The sequence below is a fragment of the Rana temporaria genome, chromosome 1 (assembly GCF_905171775.1).
Source record: "Rana temporaria chromosome 1, aRanTem1.1, whole genome shotgun sequence".
NCBI lineage: Eukaryota > Metazoa > Chordata > Amphibia > Anura > Ranidae > Rana > Rana temporaria.
In genome coordinates, this window is record NC_053489.1 from 523688744 (window position 1) to 523706311 (window position 17568).

Consider the following 17568-nt stretch of genomic DNA (forward strand, 5'->3'; position numbering starts at 1 on the left):
GTAATGCGTTTAGGCACGTCAAGCGATTGCCCGTTAAATTATTTAATTGGCCATAATAATTATTCTAGCCATTGAAATCAATTAACGCTCAAGCAATGAAGCGGCGTTTACACGTGTCAAGAGTTTTTTCTGCAAAAACGGTGCTGTTCCTGGACCCACTGGCTGTGGGTTTTTTGTTGCCTCTAAACGCCTGTGTGTGCATTGACACATGGGCGTTTAGAGGCAAGAAAGAAAAACACCAAAAGCCCCTTGGAGCGGCAGAAAAAATGTCCAGTGTACGTGAGGCCTTAAAGTACAGTTTCTGAACTACCATAATATCTCCCTATGCATTTTGCCAACTTTCCCTACAGAAGCTACCAGTACATTGCCATTATGACTGCTCTTGACGCCTAATTGGCCAGGCCACCTTAGATTTGTAAACTTGACATTATATTTGTCTGTGCTCTCTCAGTGACTAGGGAGTGCAAGAAGAGGACATTTTACTAGCTGTAATAGGTCAGTAAAGAGGCCATACATTCAGGGAAACTGAATTATTAAACTACCCAAACAACATTCAGTTGTTCTTCAGGTTATTTATTCAGGTTTTTTTAAATAGTTGTTTGGGGGGGGGGGTTTAATTATGTAATAGCCATGTCGTTGGTGCATGCAGTAAGTCATCTAAATGCAGTGCTTAGCTGACAAGGCTATTGGCAACCGCATTTAAATTTTTTTCCTTAACATTTTTTATTTTTGCATATTTGTAGTACTGCAACATGTTTAGTACAATTTGGTACAATTTGGTAACAGGACAATGTGAATTGGTGAAACATCTGCACATAAAAATGTAAATAAGTAAAACATAATGCAAATTTTTACTTTTAGAGTGCTATAATGCAGTTTTCATTGTTATCTGTTTTGTCAAGATAATTAAAAAGGCTTAGGGTTACAGGGTTAAGGTGAGCTTAAAGGTAGGTTCAAAATGAAGATTATGTTTGAGGTGTGTTAAAGTGCTTAAACATATAAGGAACAACTTAAATTTAAAAAGCCAAAAAAACACATAACATTATTTTCGAGTAATATGAGAGTGTTAAAGGAGTAGAGAAGCACACGGTAAAAGTTTGCAGAGCCTGCTTATGTTTAGTGTCATTGATAAGAATGAACCTCTCAGAAAATTGAGTGAAAGAAAAATCATCTACACTACAGCAAACATCGGCTGTTAAATTGACAATATGAAGAATTACTATATAGTGGTGTTGAGGGGAAAAAAAGTTAAAAATTATTTGTGTCAAAAAGGCCAGATCAGACAACCCTCCAGAATTTACCTTGATATCGGAGGTGTCTCTCTGACAGTTACGCCATGCCCTTGAAACTGAAGAAAATGCTCTATCTGCATGGTCAAATTTTCCACCTTGGAAATTCAGGAAGGATGTTGTAAACGGTTCCTAGAACAGAAAAAAATAAATTACTTTATAAGAAATTAACCTCTTTAAAAAGATAAATTATATATTGATCAATTGTTCTAGTTGTCATCTACATACTAGGTGACAGTAATAACCTAATCATGTTATAGGCTGAAGCCAATTTTTTTTTTAGCCAGTTTCAGAACTGAAAGCTCCATCATTTGTGAATTTTAATAGCAGGGCTGAGCATACTCTTCATGTGCTTCAGCTCATTGGTAGTGCAAGTTAAAAAGGCTCCAGTTGATGTCACAGCGATGGTTGTCTCAGGGAAGCAGAATATGGAGAGGCTAAACCCAAGACACAGTTCATCAGTATCTCAAAAAAAAAAAAAAAAGGAACGAAGTCTGATAATTAGCACCGTATAAGTCATCGCATTTCAGAATGGAAACCCTTTAACAAAATATAGACAATATCCATTACTCTAAATTCTTAAGGTAGCACAGAGGCTTAGTGGTTAGCACTTCTGCCTTGCAGCAGTGAGGGATTTTGTTTGATTTCCATATGCTTGCGTGGGTTTCCTTCAGGTATTGTGGTAACCTCCCACACTCCAAAGAAATGTAGGTAGGTTAGCTGACTACGGTCTACATGTCCATATTGACTCTAGAATTCAATGATGTATGAACGATGGGAAACTTTGACTGTAAGCATTTTGAGAGCAGGGACTGATGTGAATGGATAGAATATAAAAGAGTTGCACTATATAAATACCTGTAATACAATTCAGGAACGCAAACATGCTTAAAATGTAAAAAATACCAAAAAATTGTGCAATACATTATTTATCCAAGTAATGAAGCCCTCCCCTATAAACACATGTATTTAGATTACATGCATTAAACCAGCTTTTGCATTTTTATCTTCATTTGGAATTTATGATTGGGAGAAATGCTTAAAGGTTTTAAAAGCTACCTCTTAGTTAAACAACACTTAAGCCCATATTAGTACATAATTGCCTAAAATTAGCAAGGCACCATAAATTATATCAAGGATTTATGTCTCCTTGTACCATTGTAACAAGCTTTAATTAATGGTAGGCTGCTAATGCTCTCCCAAAGAAATTACTTTCTATTAGATGAATTACATCTTAGGTTTACAGAAAACATGCACTATTGTAAACCTACACGCTATCAATAAACACAGTTCCTGATTAATCCAACACCAACACATTACAGAGGATGCTTATTATGGATGCTTACCATTATTAGAAACAGATAAATTGCTTTGGCTTTGTACAAGAATGCAAATGAAGGCTTTCAGCAAAGTGCATTTTGAAACAAAGACCTTTAGATGAAACAACTTCAGGTGCAATTCTTTAACCGAGTAGTATCTTCCAAACATGATAAATTAAAATTACTACATTTTTTTATTTTATTTCTAATCGTGAATCCTTTTTTCATTTCTGAAGTAAAATAGTGGGCTAAAATGATAAAATTTACAACCCTTCAGTTTAATTTACATACAGATATATACTGTACCGGGTTGAATAGAATCCTAGTATGTGTATGTGTGAAAGTGAGTTGGGGACCTTAGATTGTAAGCTCCTTGAGAGCAGGGACTGATGTGAATTTACAATATACAGTATGTGTAAAGTGTTGCATAAATTGACAGCGCTATATAAGAACCTGTAAAAAATAAATTAAATTACAGGGCTTTTAAGGATGCAAAGGCATGGCAAGTTTTTATCTCTACCACCATGTCAGGACATCAAATGGCCAAGGACAAATAAATCCTGGGTATAAGCCTTGGTTAAACCCACCTTCACCCATTATGAACATTAGTTATTCATCCCTTGTCATGTGCTAATATTGGGCAAGAGTCATAGATGCCACAATTTGTACACCATTATGAATGGCACTGCAGATATTTTTAATACATAAAGGTAAGACTATGCCTGATAAGGTACATGATAATTCAATGATAATCTAGTTATTCCCAAGACACTGGGCCAGATTCAGATAGATCAGCGGATCTTTAGACCTGCGTAATCTATCTGATTTAAGATCCGCCGCCGCAAGTTTTAGAGGCAAGTGGGTAATTCACAAAACACTTACCTCAAAACTTGCGGCGGCGGATCGTAAATCCCCCTGGCAGAATTCAAATTCCACGGCTAGGGGGAGTGTAGTATTTAAATCAGGCGCGTCCCCGTGCCGATTTAAATGCGCATGTGCCGTCCGCAAATTTTCCCGGCGTGCATTGCTCCCAATGACGTCGCTAGGACGTCATTGGTTTCGGCGTGAGCGTAACTTGCGTCCAGCGCTTTTGTGAATCGACGTACGCAAACGACGTAAAAAAATTGACGCGGGAACGCCGTAAATCAGCGAGAACGCCCCCAGCGGCCATTTTTAAATTGCAGCTAAGATCGGATCTTAGGCATATCTATGAATCAGTTGCATAGATACGACCGGCCTAACTCAGAGATACGACGGTGTATCAGGAGATACACCGTCGTATCTCTTTGAGAATCTGGCCCACAAAGTACATTTTAAGTTAAAGGAAGGCTTACAGTAGAGGGTTTAGAGTTGGATAAGAGAGGGGAGTCAGGGGGCTGAGTTACAGAAAAACTTCACGCTAGCTATATTACCCTTCCCCTGCCCTCTTGTGAGCTACCACCTTCAAAAATGTAGGGTGTGCACAGACTCAACACCAGGTATTTGGGACTTTGCAGAATTCCTCAACATGTCTGCACATGCAATGATGCCACTAGTGTTTCAAATTTGGGACCTTGTAAAGATCTACTTGGCATGCTGCGATACTACGCCATGCCAAAATAACTGGCAGAAAGTTGCAATGTGCAAAATCTCACAGCACGCATGTGCCTTCGATGAAAACACTGCCTTATGGGATATGTAAGTTGGGAATACCCAGAGACAGCGGAGTTTCATATGTAATTCTCACCTATCAAGAAAGCAGGAAGTTTCTAAAAATAGTGAAACCTTGCCCAGTTTTGTAAGAGGTAGAAAAGAAGAACCAGAAGAGAAAAATGTCTTGTAATGGGTGAAGGCCCGCTTTAAAGTTTTAAGATAAGGGTAACTATTAAGAATGTTCAAACAATTCCCATAGACACACTCCTAAACCTTGTGGACAGCCTTCCCAGAAGAGCTGAAGGTGTTATTAGCTGCAAAGGGTGAGCCAACTCAATATTGAACCCTACAGACTAAGACTGGGATACCATTAAAAGTTCATGTGTATGTAAAGACAGACATCCCAATACTTTTGGCAATATAGTGTATGTATGACACAATCATTAAAAAGTGACAAAGAAAAAAATGACTATAAAAAAAAAATTGTCATGGGCCCCTGATGACATCACGTACGATGAAACACACTGGGCAGAGCTGTAACACACACCACATGCGCATGCTCGAACCAGTCGTGGTCATCTTGGATTCTGTCAAATGGATTATACATTGATGTGAAGTGCCTGCTTACTACCAAACCATTGTAAGTGCGTATACCTTATTAAAATTGAATTTTCTACTGGTTTACACTATGGAGAGCGTTTCTCTTTTATTTTGTAATACCATTGCTATGTTGAGTCAGATTGAACGTTGATCTTTGGGAACATAACGGTGCAGTTGTTCGTCAAGGTGGTTGAGAGAAGTCGGATATCTCGTGAAGTGTATAGAGCACCGTTTGACCACTCTTTATTGGGGGGTCATCTAATTTTGGTAAGCCCCCCTCTTTTAAACACTGATGTGGTGTGCAGTCTTACTGCTGTGATGGTCAGAATCTGTTGAGATTCAGAACTTAACTTCTGGCTCTTCATTGATTTCATTCATTTTTTTTTTATATTCATCTTTTCTTTGTCACTTTTTAATGATTTTGTCATACATAGGTTTATAATCTGAATTTAGCAATATTGTGATTTTCATAGCGCTGCACTGTTAACTATATTTTGTGTATACCACATATTAGGGTATTGTTTCCGGCTGCTATTCGTTGTTACACATTTTGAAGTCCTAGCGCAATTTTCTTTATTTTATTATTGTTTAGGAACAAATACCATTTCTAGAAGTTCCCTGTAACATAGCAAAACTTCCCTTTTTTACTCCAGCTCCTCTTTAAGGGTAAAATAACAATATTAAGTATTAGGGTTATGTACAGAGAAGTTTTAATGTTAGGTATAAGTGGTAGCTGCACAAATATGGGTGCCAACAATTAAATTCATATTTGTTGTCAGTGTTGAAAGCCCCAGAATAGCCTGTGCCTGGTTTCATAATTACTACTAACAAGTTTTCACCATTTCATCTCTTATAGGATAGTAACTTACAATTCTTAAAAGCCAGCTCAGTACAAAGCTAGCAGTAGAGTAATGGGTGCCATAGTGAAACTTTGGAACTTGATCATCCTCCCATGATTCATAGCGCTCTGCAAAGAAGGCTGCTCGCTTTGGGTTCAGTGCTCCAACAGGCTAGAAAATAAACACAGAGATTTAAGTTATATAATTTGAACATGTTTTTGCAGCCATGTTAACAGTGGCAAAGGAATAGAAGTACAAACATACAAACCGCATTGTGAGGTTCAGAGGGCAAGTTTTAAAAGAGAGCTATCAAAGGGTCAGGGTTGATTGTGGTTGAGAAATGTTTAGATACAATTTGAAACATTTCTATAAACTGGTTGGCTTTTGGACAAGGCCACCACAAGTAAAACGTGTGCCCAATCCTCTTTAGCTTCAAAAACATGTTGCCAGATAGTGTTGTGGAAAATTGGAACCACATTACAGACACAGAGGAAGCAAGTACCAGAGGGTCAGTACCTTGTAATTAACATCTAATGCCTTAATATTTTTGCAATGGTCGTCACTCATATTTTGTTCCAATCATCAACATCAATGGTGACTCCCAGGTCTATTAGCCATTGGCTTGTGTATGTGGGAGGATCAGTGTTCTGCTTGTTAAGTAGCTGTAAATACAATAATGAAATAGGTCCTGCAGCATGTTAGCTTCAACCTAGTTAGTGTCAAGTCCCCCCAAACCTAAAAGGAAGTGGGAGAAAAGGGCCGGATAGAAAGAAGTCCGAGGGGCGCAGCCATAGTACATTAGCAATCGATAAAGGGTCGTATTCAGTTGCTTCTTTCATGAATCAAATAATACGTCATTATTTGAGACAATTAAGCAGCAAAAACTAAGCAAGACCATACCACCACACAATTAAGGGGACGTTAAAGTGACATAGTTGTAGCCACATATTGTTTTTAAGAAATAGGTAAGTTAATTGTGAAGGTCCAAGGATATAGTAGTCTAGGGCATATATTAATTTTTAGGATACTATTCCGGTGAATGCTAGAAAGACATCTTGTTTGTTTAGGATAAGGAAAGGTTAATTGATGTTAGGTAAATGCCCAGATATTTAGTAATGTGTGAAGCACATTTGAACATCAAGTTTGTTTATTCTCTAGTGCCTAAGATTACTGAAGATTGATACTAAAATTGGACCAAGTCATTATGACTGATGCAAAGTTTTAATTTGACCTAGCAATGGCAGATCAGTCAAGAAAAGCTCCAAAACAGACACATTTCTGCCTCACAATTTGTTAAAGTTATCCATGTTTCAAAGGAGTATTAATATACAGTGGAGAAAAATAACCACATCCAACCCACAGACGCCTAAGATGTTGCCACTATTTAGGCTTACAGGTGTTTGTCAGCAGTTCCGTTTTAGATGATTGGGAATATCACACCCATGCAAGCCTCTGGATTTCACTGATGGTGTCTCAGGGCAGGTTTAAAGTTTTTGTTAAGGTATATATACAAGGCTATGCCAGCCCCTCTATTAGAGGCTGGCATAGCACAATGTGTATGTTTTATTTAAAAACGAGCAGTGTAGTGTAAATACTGTATATCATCTGTCTTAAGGACGGTCTCATCATTTGCGACCGCTTTTTAGCTCTGATAGAGGTCTTCTGTGGGAGGGGCCGTGATCTCCCTCTGATGGCCACTTCTCTCCACCGCAGACACCCCTCGGAGCTGGAAAGCGGCCGCGAGTCAGGTGACCGGCCTAAAGACAGCTGATATACAGTATTTACAGCGCTCGTTTTTAAATAAAACATACACAGAGTGATATGCCAGCCTCTAATAGAGAGGCTGGCAGTGAATAAACTTGTAGAGACAGAGAGGGCGCTGACAAGGAGGAAGGAGGGGAAGAGGGGGAGAGAGGAGAGCAGAGAGCAGGCAGCCTATCACAGAGGGAGGCACTTTGACCACGGTGATCAGGGCGGCGTTGCCCTGGTTATCATGGTCTGATTAGAGAGGGCAAACAGGAAGTGGTAGTTTTTTTTGTTTTTTTTACAGTTTAGAGGGGGGCAGATTACATAGAACAAGAGCTGGGCTATGTAATCTGCTTTAACCACTTCCATACCGGGCCTATTCTGGCACTCTTCTCCTACATGTAAAAATCGTATTTTTTTTACTAGAAAATTACCCAGAACCCTCAAACATTATAAAAAAAAATTTGCAGACACCCTAGGGAATAAAATGGCGGTCGTTGAAACCTTTTATCTTCCACGGTATTTGCGCAACAATTTTTCTGAACGCGTTTTTTTTTTTCGAAAAAAAAAGTTTCATGAATTAAAAATGGCGCCAAACTTTGGTACTTAAAAAAACTCTATAGGCGGCGCTTAATTTTTTTTGACAGGTTACCAGTTTAGAGTTAGAGAGGAGGTCGAGTGCCAGACATGTGTGGTTTGAATAGTGTTTACATATGTATAGACTTGCGTGTGTATTTGCTTCTGAGCGCGAGCTACCGGGGACAGGGGTGTTTACCGGAAATTTCTATGGTCATCAACCGGCGGCAGCCGGTTATTTCTCCGGGAGAGAGCCCGGAGAAGTACCGGATGGCGGCGGGAGGAGGGGGATGTCCCGCTCACATTGCCTGTAAGAACAATAAAGCATCGGAACTGCCACTATGATCATTCTTATGGTGCACAGAATCGCTGGCTGAAAACAAGGATATCTGTAGCTGCAGGCATCATTCAGATATTCCCACTGAAAATCAAGGGCCTCATATGACGGCCTTGGGCTGGAAGTGGTTAAGGGACCAGAATCAACATTAACGCTTTAAGGAAAAGGAAAGGATCTTCTTATAGGGATAGCTTAGCTTGTTCCTCCACTAATATGGTGGCAGATTTACAGGAGTGAAGAATGGATGACAAAGTAGGACTAGACAAAAGAGCAACAGCCTTCTGTAAGTGATGTGCCATTGGCAATTTATTTCTTATCTTGCACAGTTAAAGCGGTTGTAAAGGAAATAACAAACATGTTATACTTACCTCCACTGTGCAGTTCGTTTTGCACAGAGTGGCCCCGATCCACGTCTTCTGGGGTCCCTCGGCGGCTGTCTCTGGTCCTCCCCACAATTACTGACCAGTCATGCGGGAGCTCGCATGGTGGCGAGTCCTTGCGGGCGCGCTCGCGTGATACAGCGAACAGCCATAGCTGCTCACTGTATCACTCAGCCCCGGCGCGCCGCGTCACTGGATGTGATTGACAGCAGCGCCAGCCAATCCATCTGCTCTAGCCAATCAGCGGCCAGGCTGAGCGGCGAAGAGGATCTCGGGACCGCACGGGACTTTCGACGGGTCAGGTAAGTAAAACGCGGGCTCGAGCATCATCAGATGTTTTTTCACCTTAATGCATAGATTGCATTAAGGTGAATTTTTTTTTTTCATTTACAACTCCTTTAAAAAAAGATAAGATTGTCTTAGTATAGGTCAGATTTAAATAGCAAGCCATATTGGTTCACTACAGCTGAGCCTGGATTTAAAAAAAAAACAAAAACTTTTTTTTTTTGCATTTTAGGCTGCATTAACACCTGAGCGCTTCAAAGTCGTGTGTTTTTACCACAATTTTGCTGGGATTTTTACATCACCAATGTAAAAAGCAGAAAACGCCTGTAATCTGCCCCAAAGAAACTCAAGTTCTTTTTTAAGCTTAAGGAGTTTTTCAGGCGTTTTGCTACAGGCAACAAAACGCTTATATGTGAACAGGTGCCATTGAAATAAATGGGATTTTGCTTGTAGGGCGTTTTTCTTGAATTTTTTCGGGCGTTTTATGAGCTGAAAATGCTCAGGTGTGAATGCAGCCTTAAGGTTTTGTTTTCAGTCATGACTGGAATGTCATTTGAATGTTGCACACTGTTTAACCACTAGCCTACCGCCCACCATCATATGATGGCGGGACGATAAGCCTCTCATTCTGGGCGGACATCATATGTTGCACCCGTCGCATCACTGGGAACCCGATGCGCGTGCCCGGCGGCCATGATGTCCGCCGGGCACCTGCGATTGCCCAGTAACTGGACAGGACCGTGGATCTGTGTGTGTAAACACACAGATCCACGACCTGTCAGGGAGAGGAGACAGACGGTGTGTCCCTTGTACATAGGGACACTGATCGGTCACCTCCTCCAGTCAGTACCCTCCTCCTACAGTTAGAAGCACTCGCTAGGGTACACATTTAACCCCTTGATCGCCCCCTAGTGTTAACCCCTTCCCTGCCAGTCACATTTACACAGTAATCAGTGCATATTTATAGCACTGTTCGCTGTATAAATGTGAATGGTCCCAAATTGTGTCAAAAGTGTCCAATATGTCCGCCACAATATCGCAGTCACGATAAAAATCACTGATTGCCGGATAATTCTATCCCCTATTTTGTAGCCGCTGTAACGTTTGCGCAAACCAATCAATATATGCTTTATGCGATTTTTTTTTACCAAAAATATGTAGAAGAATACGTATCGGCAAAAACTGAGGAAAATGTATTTTTTATATATTTTTGGGGGATATTTATTATAGCAAAAAGAAAAAAATATTGCTTTTTTTTTTCAAAATTGTTGCTCTTTTGTTTATATTGCATAAAAAAAAAAACAATGCAGAGGTGATCAAATACCACCAAAAGAAAGCTCTATTTGTGGGGGAAAAATTATAAAAATGTCATTTGGGTACAGTGTTGCATGACCACACAATTGTCATTCAAAGTGTGACAGTGCTAAAAGCTGAAAAATTACTTAGGCATGAAGGGGGTGAAAGTGCCCAGTATTGAAGTGGTTAAGGGATACATGTTCCATGCAAGATACACATTGCCTAAAAGTGTCTGCACAGTACTGAGTTAATGGAAAATAAAAAACACTAAAATGCAATTCTCCCTGCAGCATTTTAACAAATGACTATATGCTTCCAAGCTCCTCAACTGAGCAGCCACCTCTAATCATTATTATTGAATTACGTTTCTTGGAGATACCACTAAAACCAATTAGGACTGATTTTGTTGCCTCTTGTGAAAACAGCAGTTTGCACAGATCAATGCTGCCACAGAACCTACACTATTGATTCCTGATGTAATTGTTACACTTTGCTTTCTCATGCAGGCTGGGACATTTTTCATCCCTCATTTGCAGTACAAGAAAATAAAAATAAAAAAATATAACAAAAATTCTACCCAATCCCCTAACAAAATGATAAAAAAAGTGGAGCACAGCTCTGACAGTGATACACTATCAGCTTATTCAGAGAACTTACAGTGGGAATACACACTTTGAATTATACATAACATGAATGCACTGATTTATTGTGGTAATAACATCCACCTCATTAAAAGATTCTGCTTTGCTTCAGTTGGAGGGCTACATATTGTTTACTGCTATAAATTAATGGCAGAGCAGAGAAAATAGTGCAAATCCTCCAACAATAGATCTGCGCTGACAGAGCCGTACATCATAGCTTCCTCCTAATAAAATAGAGACAATGTATTGGGCTAATACATTTTACTGTGCTGGCCTATATTTTCTTGACAACTGCTATAAAAGATGAGGACATTCAGCTATGTTTTAATACACTGTAAAAGCGGTTTACTAAGCTCCAGTACTGTATATGAAATTCAACCACACTATAAATATTTTAGATTGCTTAATTAAAATTTTGTTTAATTAGAGAAACAAAAACTAGGAAACTGTAGGTCTGGGATACAATTAATTGAGAAAAACATATTAAAGTGTTTCAATTAGGTGTTTGTTTCAGTGAACTAAATGGCTGATATGTATCCAGAGGCCTCAGCTTAATTTGTGTTCCTCCTGGGGTATGGTTCCAGGTACTGTATCTACTACAAGCTTGTCAACTTGTCACTGAGGAACACCATCTATCACTTCCTCACTGGTAAACTTTTGATGTTGGGTTTTTAAATCAATAACCTTTGCAAATCTTACTGGCAAATCCTTGGCACGTGCAACCAATATTTTTTTTACTGTTTTACATGCAATGGTGAGTATTGGTTAACTCTTGGTAGAGAAAGGCCGTCAGATGAGCCCAAGCTGCCGATCCTCGGCCAAACTTTACATTGGCACTGGGAGGGAGCTCAGTCAGACTCAGTGAAGTAAAAGTAAGAAAGGGGGAGAGTGCTGTGCTCTCTGCCTCCCCCTAGAGTGCAGTACCTGGATATGTAAAAAAAGGTACTGTACTAGAACTTTTTAGCCACTTCCAGCCCAAGGACATCATATGACGTCCTGGACTTTAGGCGGGGATATCTAAATGATGCCTGCAGCTACAGGCATCATTCAAATATCATTATTTTGTGCCGGCGATTCTGTGCAAAGCAAGAATGATCATAGCGGCAGATCTGAGCCTTGATAGTTCTTACAGGCGACGGGAGGGGATGACCCCCCTCCCGCCGCCATCCAGTGCTTCTCCAGGCTCTCCCGTGCTATAGGGGAGCCGGAGAAAGAATCGGCCGACGCCGGATGACCACCATAGACATTTCTGGTCTCTATGACCGTCGGAGGCCTCGGTGCGATTTTATGACCTGAATGTAAACAAAGCCAGAATCGTGGCTATCAGCATGAGATCAGTGAATTATTTTTCACAATCTCATCCTTTTCAGCCTGTGAGAGATGTGGGGTCTTATTGACCCCACATCTCTCCATAAAGAGGACCTGTCATGATAGATTCCTATTCCAAGGGATGTTTACATGTTTTCTTCGCCTTAGCAAAAGGAATCATATTAGTAATTCTGGTTTGAAGTTTAAAAACATTGGCACGATGAGATGTTGGGTCTTAAGCGAAAGCATTTGAGGTTTCTGTGAGAGCTTGGGTGCGAAGATACTCAGTTGTATCTAACCTTTTTATATCATTAACAAAGATGACAAGGTCAAAAAATTGCCATACAGAAATATATACATTTGCCACCAGTCCAGATCTGTTAAAGCAGTTCAGATTGCAATTATTTAGGTATAAGTATAGAGAAAACTCTGGAATAGGAAACATAATTAGCATGATACAACTAGCCTATACCAAGTTATGTTTAAGTGAAATTTAAGTATTAGTAAATCAGATGGGCTTCTAATTAGGGATGGGTGGAGAAACCTCAGCACACTGATCTACCCAGTGAATGGCTGTGTTTTTTTTTTTTTAGAGACCACCATATTAATGATTCCAGTTTCAATGCTGGACAGGCAGGTATGAACCACAGAATACAATCTTTAGGTAGCACAGAAGCAATATTAGAAAGGTAATAAAAATGGTGGTACAAACTAGAAGCATAGAGTCAAAGTGCAGCAATTCGGGCACAGCAAGGATAAGCTGCAGAACTGTGGGGTAGCACAATGACCCAGTAAGGATAGCCTTGAGTCTCAGAACAGCAATCTGGGCACAGAAAGGATAAACAGCAGGATCTTGGGGTAAAAACATGGCACAGCAAGTACCAACGTCCTCATACAGTCATCTGGGCACAGCAAGGCTAAGCACCAGGCTATTGGGTAGCAATGTGGCAGAGAAAGGATAGGCCTGAATCCTAGTACCACAATCCAGGAACAGCAAGGATAAGGGGTACAATCACAAGGTAGCAATATGACACAGCAAGGGGAACAACACTCTCTAAAACAAACATGTTCAGGTGATTCCAGTCTCAGAACTACCACAACACCAGCATCAGGATTTGGTAAAACAATGTTTTGGATACAGCCAAACACAACCATAATATAAAGGGAAACAGAGCAGTCTTTGCAGACACTGCCACATTGCGCAATGCTAAAAAAAAACAAAAAACACACACACTTGCATAGTAGAATACACAGTAAAGTAAAGCAGTAACTCCAGTAGCTGTTACAAGTGTAAATATGTTACAATATTGACTTGCTACACTGTACTAGATTTTCCATTTTATCTACGGCTCAGATAGCAATGGAATCCTTCAGGCAGCACTCTTGATAACTATGAACAGACATGTGTACAAATTGCAACACAATCTTATCGAAAAGGCAAAACATTTTTTTTTTTTTTTTTTTACTTCGTATCATTTTAGGCAAAAACTTGTTTATATATCTAGCGTGTAAAAAGGCAGAGAGAACATTTTACATGCCTATTATTATGGTTATTAAATCATTCTACTGCAACGCACAAAGCAGAATTTCCTTACTAGGGATGAGCCGAACACCCCCCCCGGTTCGCACCAGAACCTTAGAACGGACCGACCGTTGGCGCAAACTTTTAGAACCCCATTGACGTCGATGGGACTCGAACGTTCGAATTCAAAAGTGCTCATTTTAAAGCCTAATATACAAGTTAATGTCGTAAAACGTCTTTGAGAACCCGGGTCTTGTCCCAGGGAACAATGGAAAAAAGTTTTAAAAACGGTAGTTTTTTTTGGAGCAGTGATTTTAATGATGCTTAAATAAAAAAATAAAAAATGAAAAATTCCTTTAAATATTGTACCTGCTGGGTGTCTATAGTATGCCTGTGAAGTGGCACCTGTTTAGAACTGTCCCTGCACAAAATGAGATTACTATAGGAAAAAAGTAATTTAAAACTGCTTGCGGCTTTATTTGTAAAGTCTGGTCTCTGCAATATGGATGAAAATCATTGAGAAAAATAGCACAGACACAGACAGTACACACACCACGTAGCTTTAGGTGAACACTGCAGAGGACACGGGCAGTACACACGACGTAGCTTTAGGTTCAATCTGCAGAGGACACGGGCAGTACACACCAAGTAGCTTTAGGTGAAAACTGCAGAGGACAAATAATACTTTTTACTTTCTGCTATAAAACATATCCAATAAAAAAAAAAATCTAAAAAAGAAATAAAGTAATCAAATTTCTTCATCAATTTAGGCCAATATGTGTTCAGCTACATATTTTTGGTGAAAAAAAAAATCCCAATAAGCATATATTAATTGGTTTGAGCAAAAGTTATTGCGTCTACAAACTATGGATTTTTATAACATTTTTATTACTAGAAATGGCGGCGATCAGCGAATTTTAGCGCGACTGAGACAATGCGGTGGACAAATTGGACACCTAATATTATATATACTGTATACAGTGAGGAAAATAAGTATTTGAACACCCTGCTGTTTTGCAAGTTCTCCCACTTGGAAATCATGGAGGGGTCTGAAATTGTCATCGTAGGTGCATGTCCACTGTGAGAGACAATTTATGATTTTTTTAACTATTTATTTGTATGATACAGCTGCAAATAAGTATTTGAACACCTGTCTATCAGCTAGAATTCTGTCCCTCAAAGACCTGTTAGTCTGCCTTTAAAATGTCCACCTCCACTCCATTTATTATCCTAAATTAGATGCACCTGTTTGAGGTCATTAGCTGCATAAAGACACCTGTCCACCCCATACAATCAGTAAGAATCCAACTACTAACATGGCCAAGACCAAAGAGCTGTCAAAAGACACTAGAGACAAAATTGTACACCTCCACAAGGCTGGAAAGGGCTACAGGGAAATTGCCAAGCCGCTTGGTGATAAAAGGTCCACTGTTGGAGCAATCATTAGAAAATGGAAGAAGCTAAACATGACTGTCAATCTCCCTCGGACTGGGGCTCCATGCAAAATCTCACCTCGTGGGGTCTCAATGATCCTAAGAAAGGTGAGAAATCAGCCCAGGACTACACGGGAGGAGCTGGTCAATGACCTGAAAAGAGCTGGGACCACCGTTTCCAAGGTTACTGTTGGTAATACACTAAGATGTCATGGTTTGAAATCATGCATGGCACAGAAGGTTCCCCTGCTTAAACCAGCACATGTCAAGGCCCGTCTTAAGTTTGCCAATGACCATTTGGATGATCCAGAGGAGTCATGGGAGAAAGTCATGTGGTCAGATGAGACCAAAATAGAACTTTTTGGTCATAATTCCACTAACCATGTTTGGAGGAAGAAGAATGATGAGTACCATCCCAAGAACACCATCCCTACTGTGAAGCATGGGGGTGGTAGCATCATTCTTTGGGGGGGTTTTTCTGCACATGGGACAGGGCGACTGCACTGTATTAAGGTGAGGATGACCAGGGCCATGTATTGCGAGATTTTGGGCAACAACCTCCTTCCCTCAGTTAGAGCTTTGAAGATGGGTCGAGGCTGGGTCTTCCAACATGACAATGACCCGAAGCACACAGCCAGGATAACCAAGGAGTGGCTCTGTAAGAAGCATATCAAGGTTCTGGCGTGGCCTAGCCAGTCTCCAGACCTAAACCCAATAGAGAATATTTGGAGGGAGCTCAAACTCCGTGTTTCTCAGCGACAGCCCAGAAACCTGACTGATCTAGAGAAGATCTGTGTGGAGGAGTGGGCCAAAATCCCTACTCCAATGTGTGCAAACCAGGTGAAAAACTACAAGAAACGTTTGACCTCTGTAATTGCAAACAAAGGCTACTGTACCAAATATTAACATTGATTTTCTCAGGTGTTCAAATACTTATTTGCAGCTGTATCATACAAATAAATAGTTAAAAAAAAATCATACATTGTGATTTCTGGATTTTTTTTTGTGATTATGTCTCTCACAGTGGACATGCACCTACGATAACAATTTCAGACCCCTCCATGATTTCCAAGTGGGAGAACTTGCAAAATAGCAGGGTGTTCAAATACTTATTTTCATCACTGTATATATATATATATATATATATATATATTTTTTTTTTTTTTTTTTTACAAAAGTAAGTTATCCTGTCAAACAGTCGGTATTTACATATCACAAATAACAATGGTCTTGTTCCACATTTGGAGCTTTGCAAATTATTCCTTTATCCAACTATCCCTTACTAACAGTTTCTCAACTATGTAGAAAAACTTGTGCAGGGCCCCATTCTCACAATGGATTAATTTTAGCATCCTACTGTTAGTTTTCTAACACTGCTGAATAGGTAAATGTGTGTGCTACAAAGGCTCTGAAGGAGCTGCACGTAGAGGGCCCCCAAGCCCTTTCTATGTCTGGGTTCTCCTATTTTAGCCTTATTCAATGTAAACCCTCTTATTTCTGTGGAAAGTCATTGTACAGTAATCTGTCTCCATTTTAGTCACTAGATACAGGTCTGTCTCTTATCTAACCTTTGTCTGTATACCAGACAGACAGCTCTTGCAAGTTGTCTCATTCCTCAGCCCCCAGCATCCTGCGTCTGCAGTTTTGGTGTCAGCCATAATTTAGGAGTGCATAAATACATGGAACGGCAAAATGTGCATCCATACACTGAATCACTGTTCTCAGTACTGTTCTCAGAGAACTATACTGTGAAGTTTCAAGGAGCAGAAATAAAAAGCATACAACAGAGAAAGTATCACATTATCATCCTTTACATGCCACAGATGCATGAGGGTCTCTCTATTTTTACTAAAAGCTATTTGTAAAGAAAAATATTCTTTCAAAGATGAGTGAAACTCATAAATGATGGCACAAATAAAAGGCGCTTTATGATCACTGGTAGCAATGTGTGATGACTGGATAAGTGTCCAATAAAGAATGTTCTCACTGCCTGGTTTGCCTCAATAAAAAGCTCCAACTAAACACCATTTGCCTTTTCTCCTATACTTTGTCCAATTCTACCCTTACAGTATGGAAAAATAAGAGAGAATGTGATGGCTTGAGATGGGCCCTTAAACACCCTAGGGCTAATATATGCAAAATGTAAAGAATTCTGAAATAAGAGCAGAGCAGTTGTCCACAGCAATCAATAAGCTGTTCTTTTTTCCTAACGCATAAAAATACATATGATGCTAAGAACTCCTCCTCCACTCTGGTCCAATTTTTCTATGCTCCATTTTTTTTATAATTAAAGTGTTGAGTAAACATTCCCCAGTAAACCATTTTGAACGTTCTTATACCAGCACTTGCAGTTTACAACTTTCAG

General features: G+C 39.8%; 1 protein-coding gene across 3 annotated transcripts in view; it reads right to left on the reverse strand.

The window, feature by feature from the left end:
• LRBA (LPS responsive beige-like anchor protein) overlaps positions 1–17568 on the reverse strand; it is a 789979-nt gene that overhangs the window by 188993 nt on the left and 583418 nt on the right. For all 3 annotated transcript variants that reach the window (XM_040331890.1, XM_040331889.1, XM_040331891.1), the window contains 2 exons: positions 5710–5850; positions 1302–1421 (listed from right to left, as the gene is read on the reverse strand). In XM_040331890.1, the coding sequence (XP_040187824.1) occupies positions 1302–1421; positions 5710–5850 (261 nt within the window). The remainder of the gene's footprint in view (positions 1–1301; positions 1422–5709; positions 5851–17568) is intronic.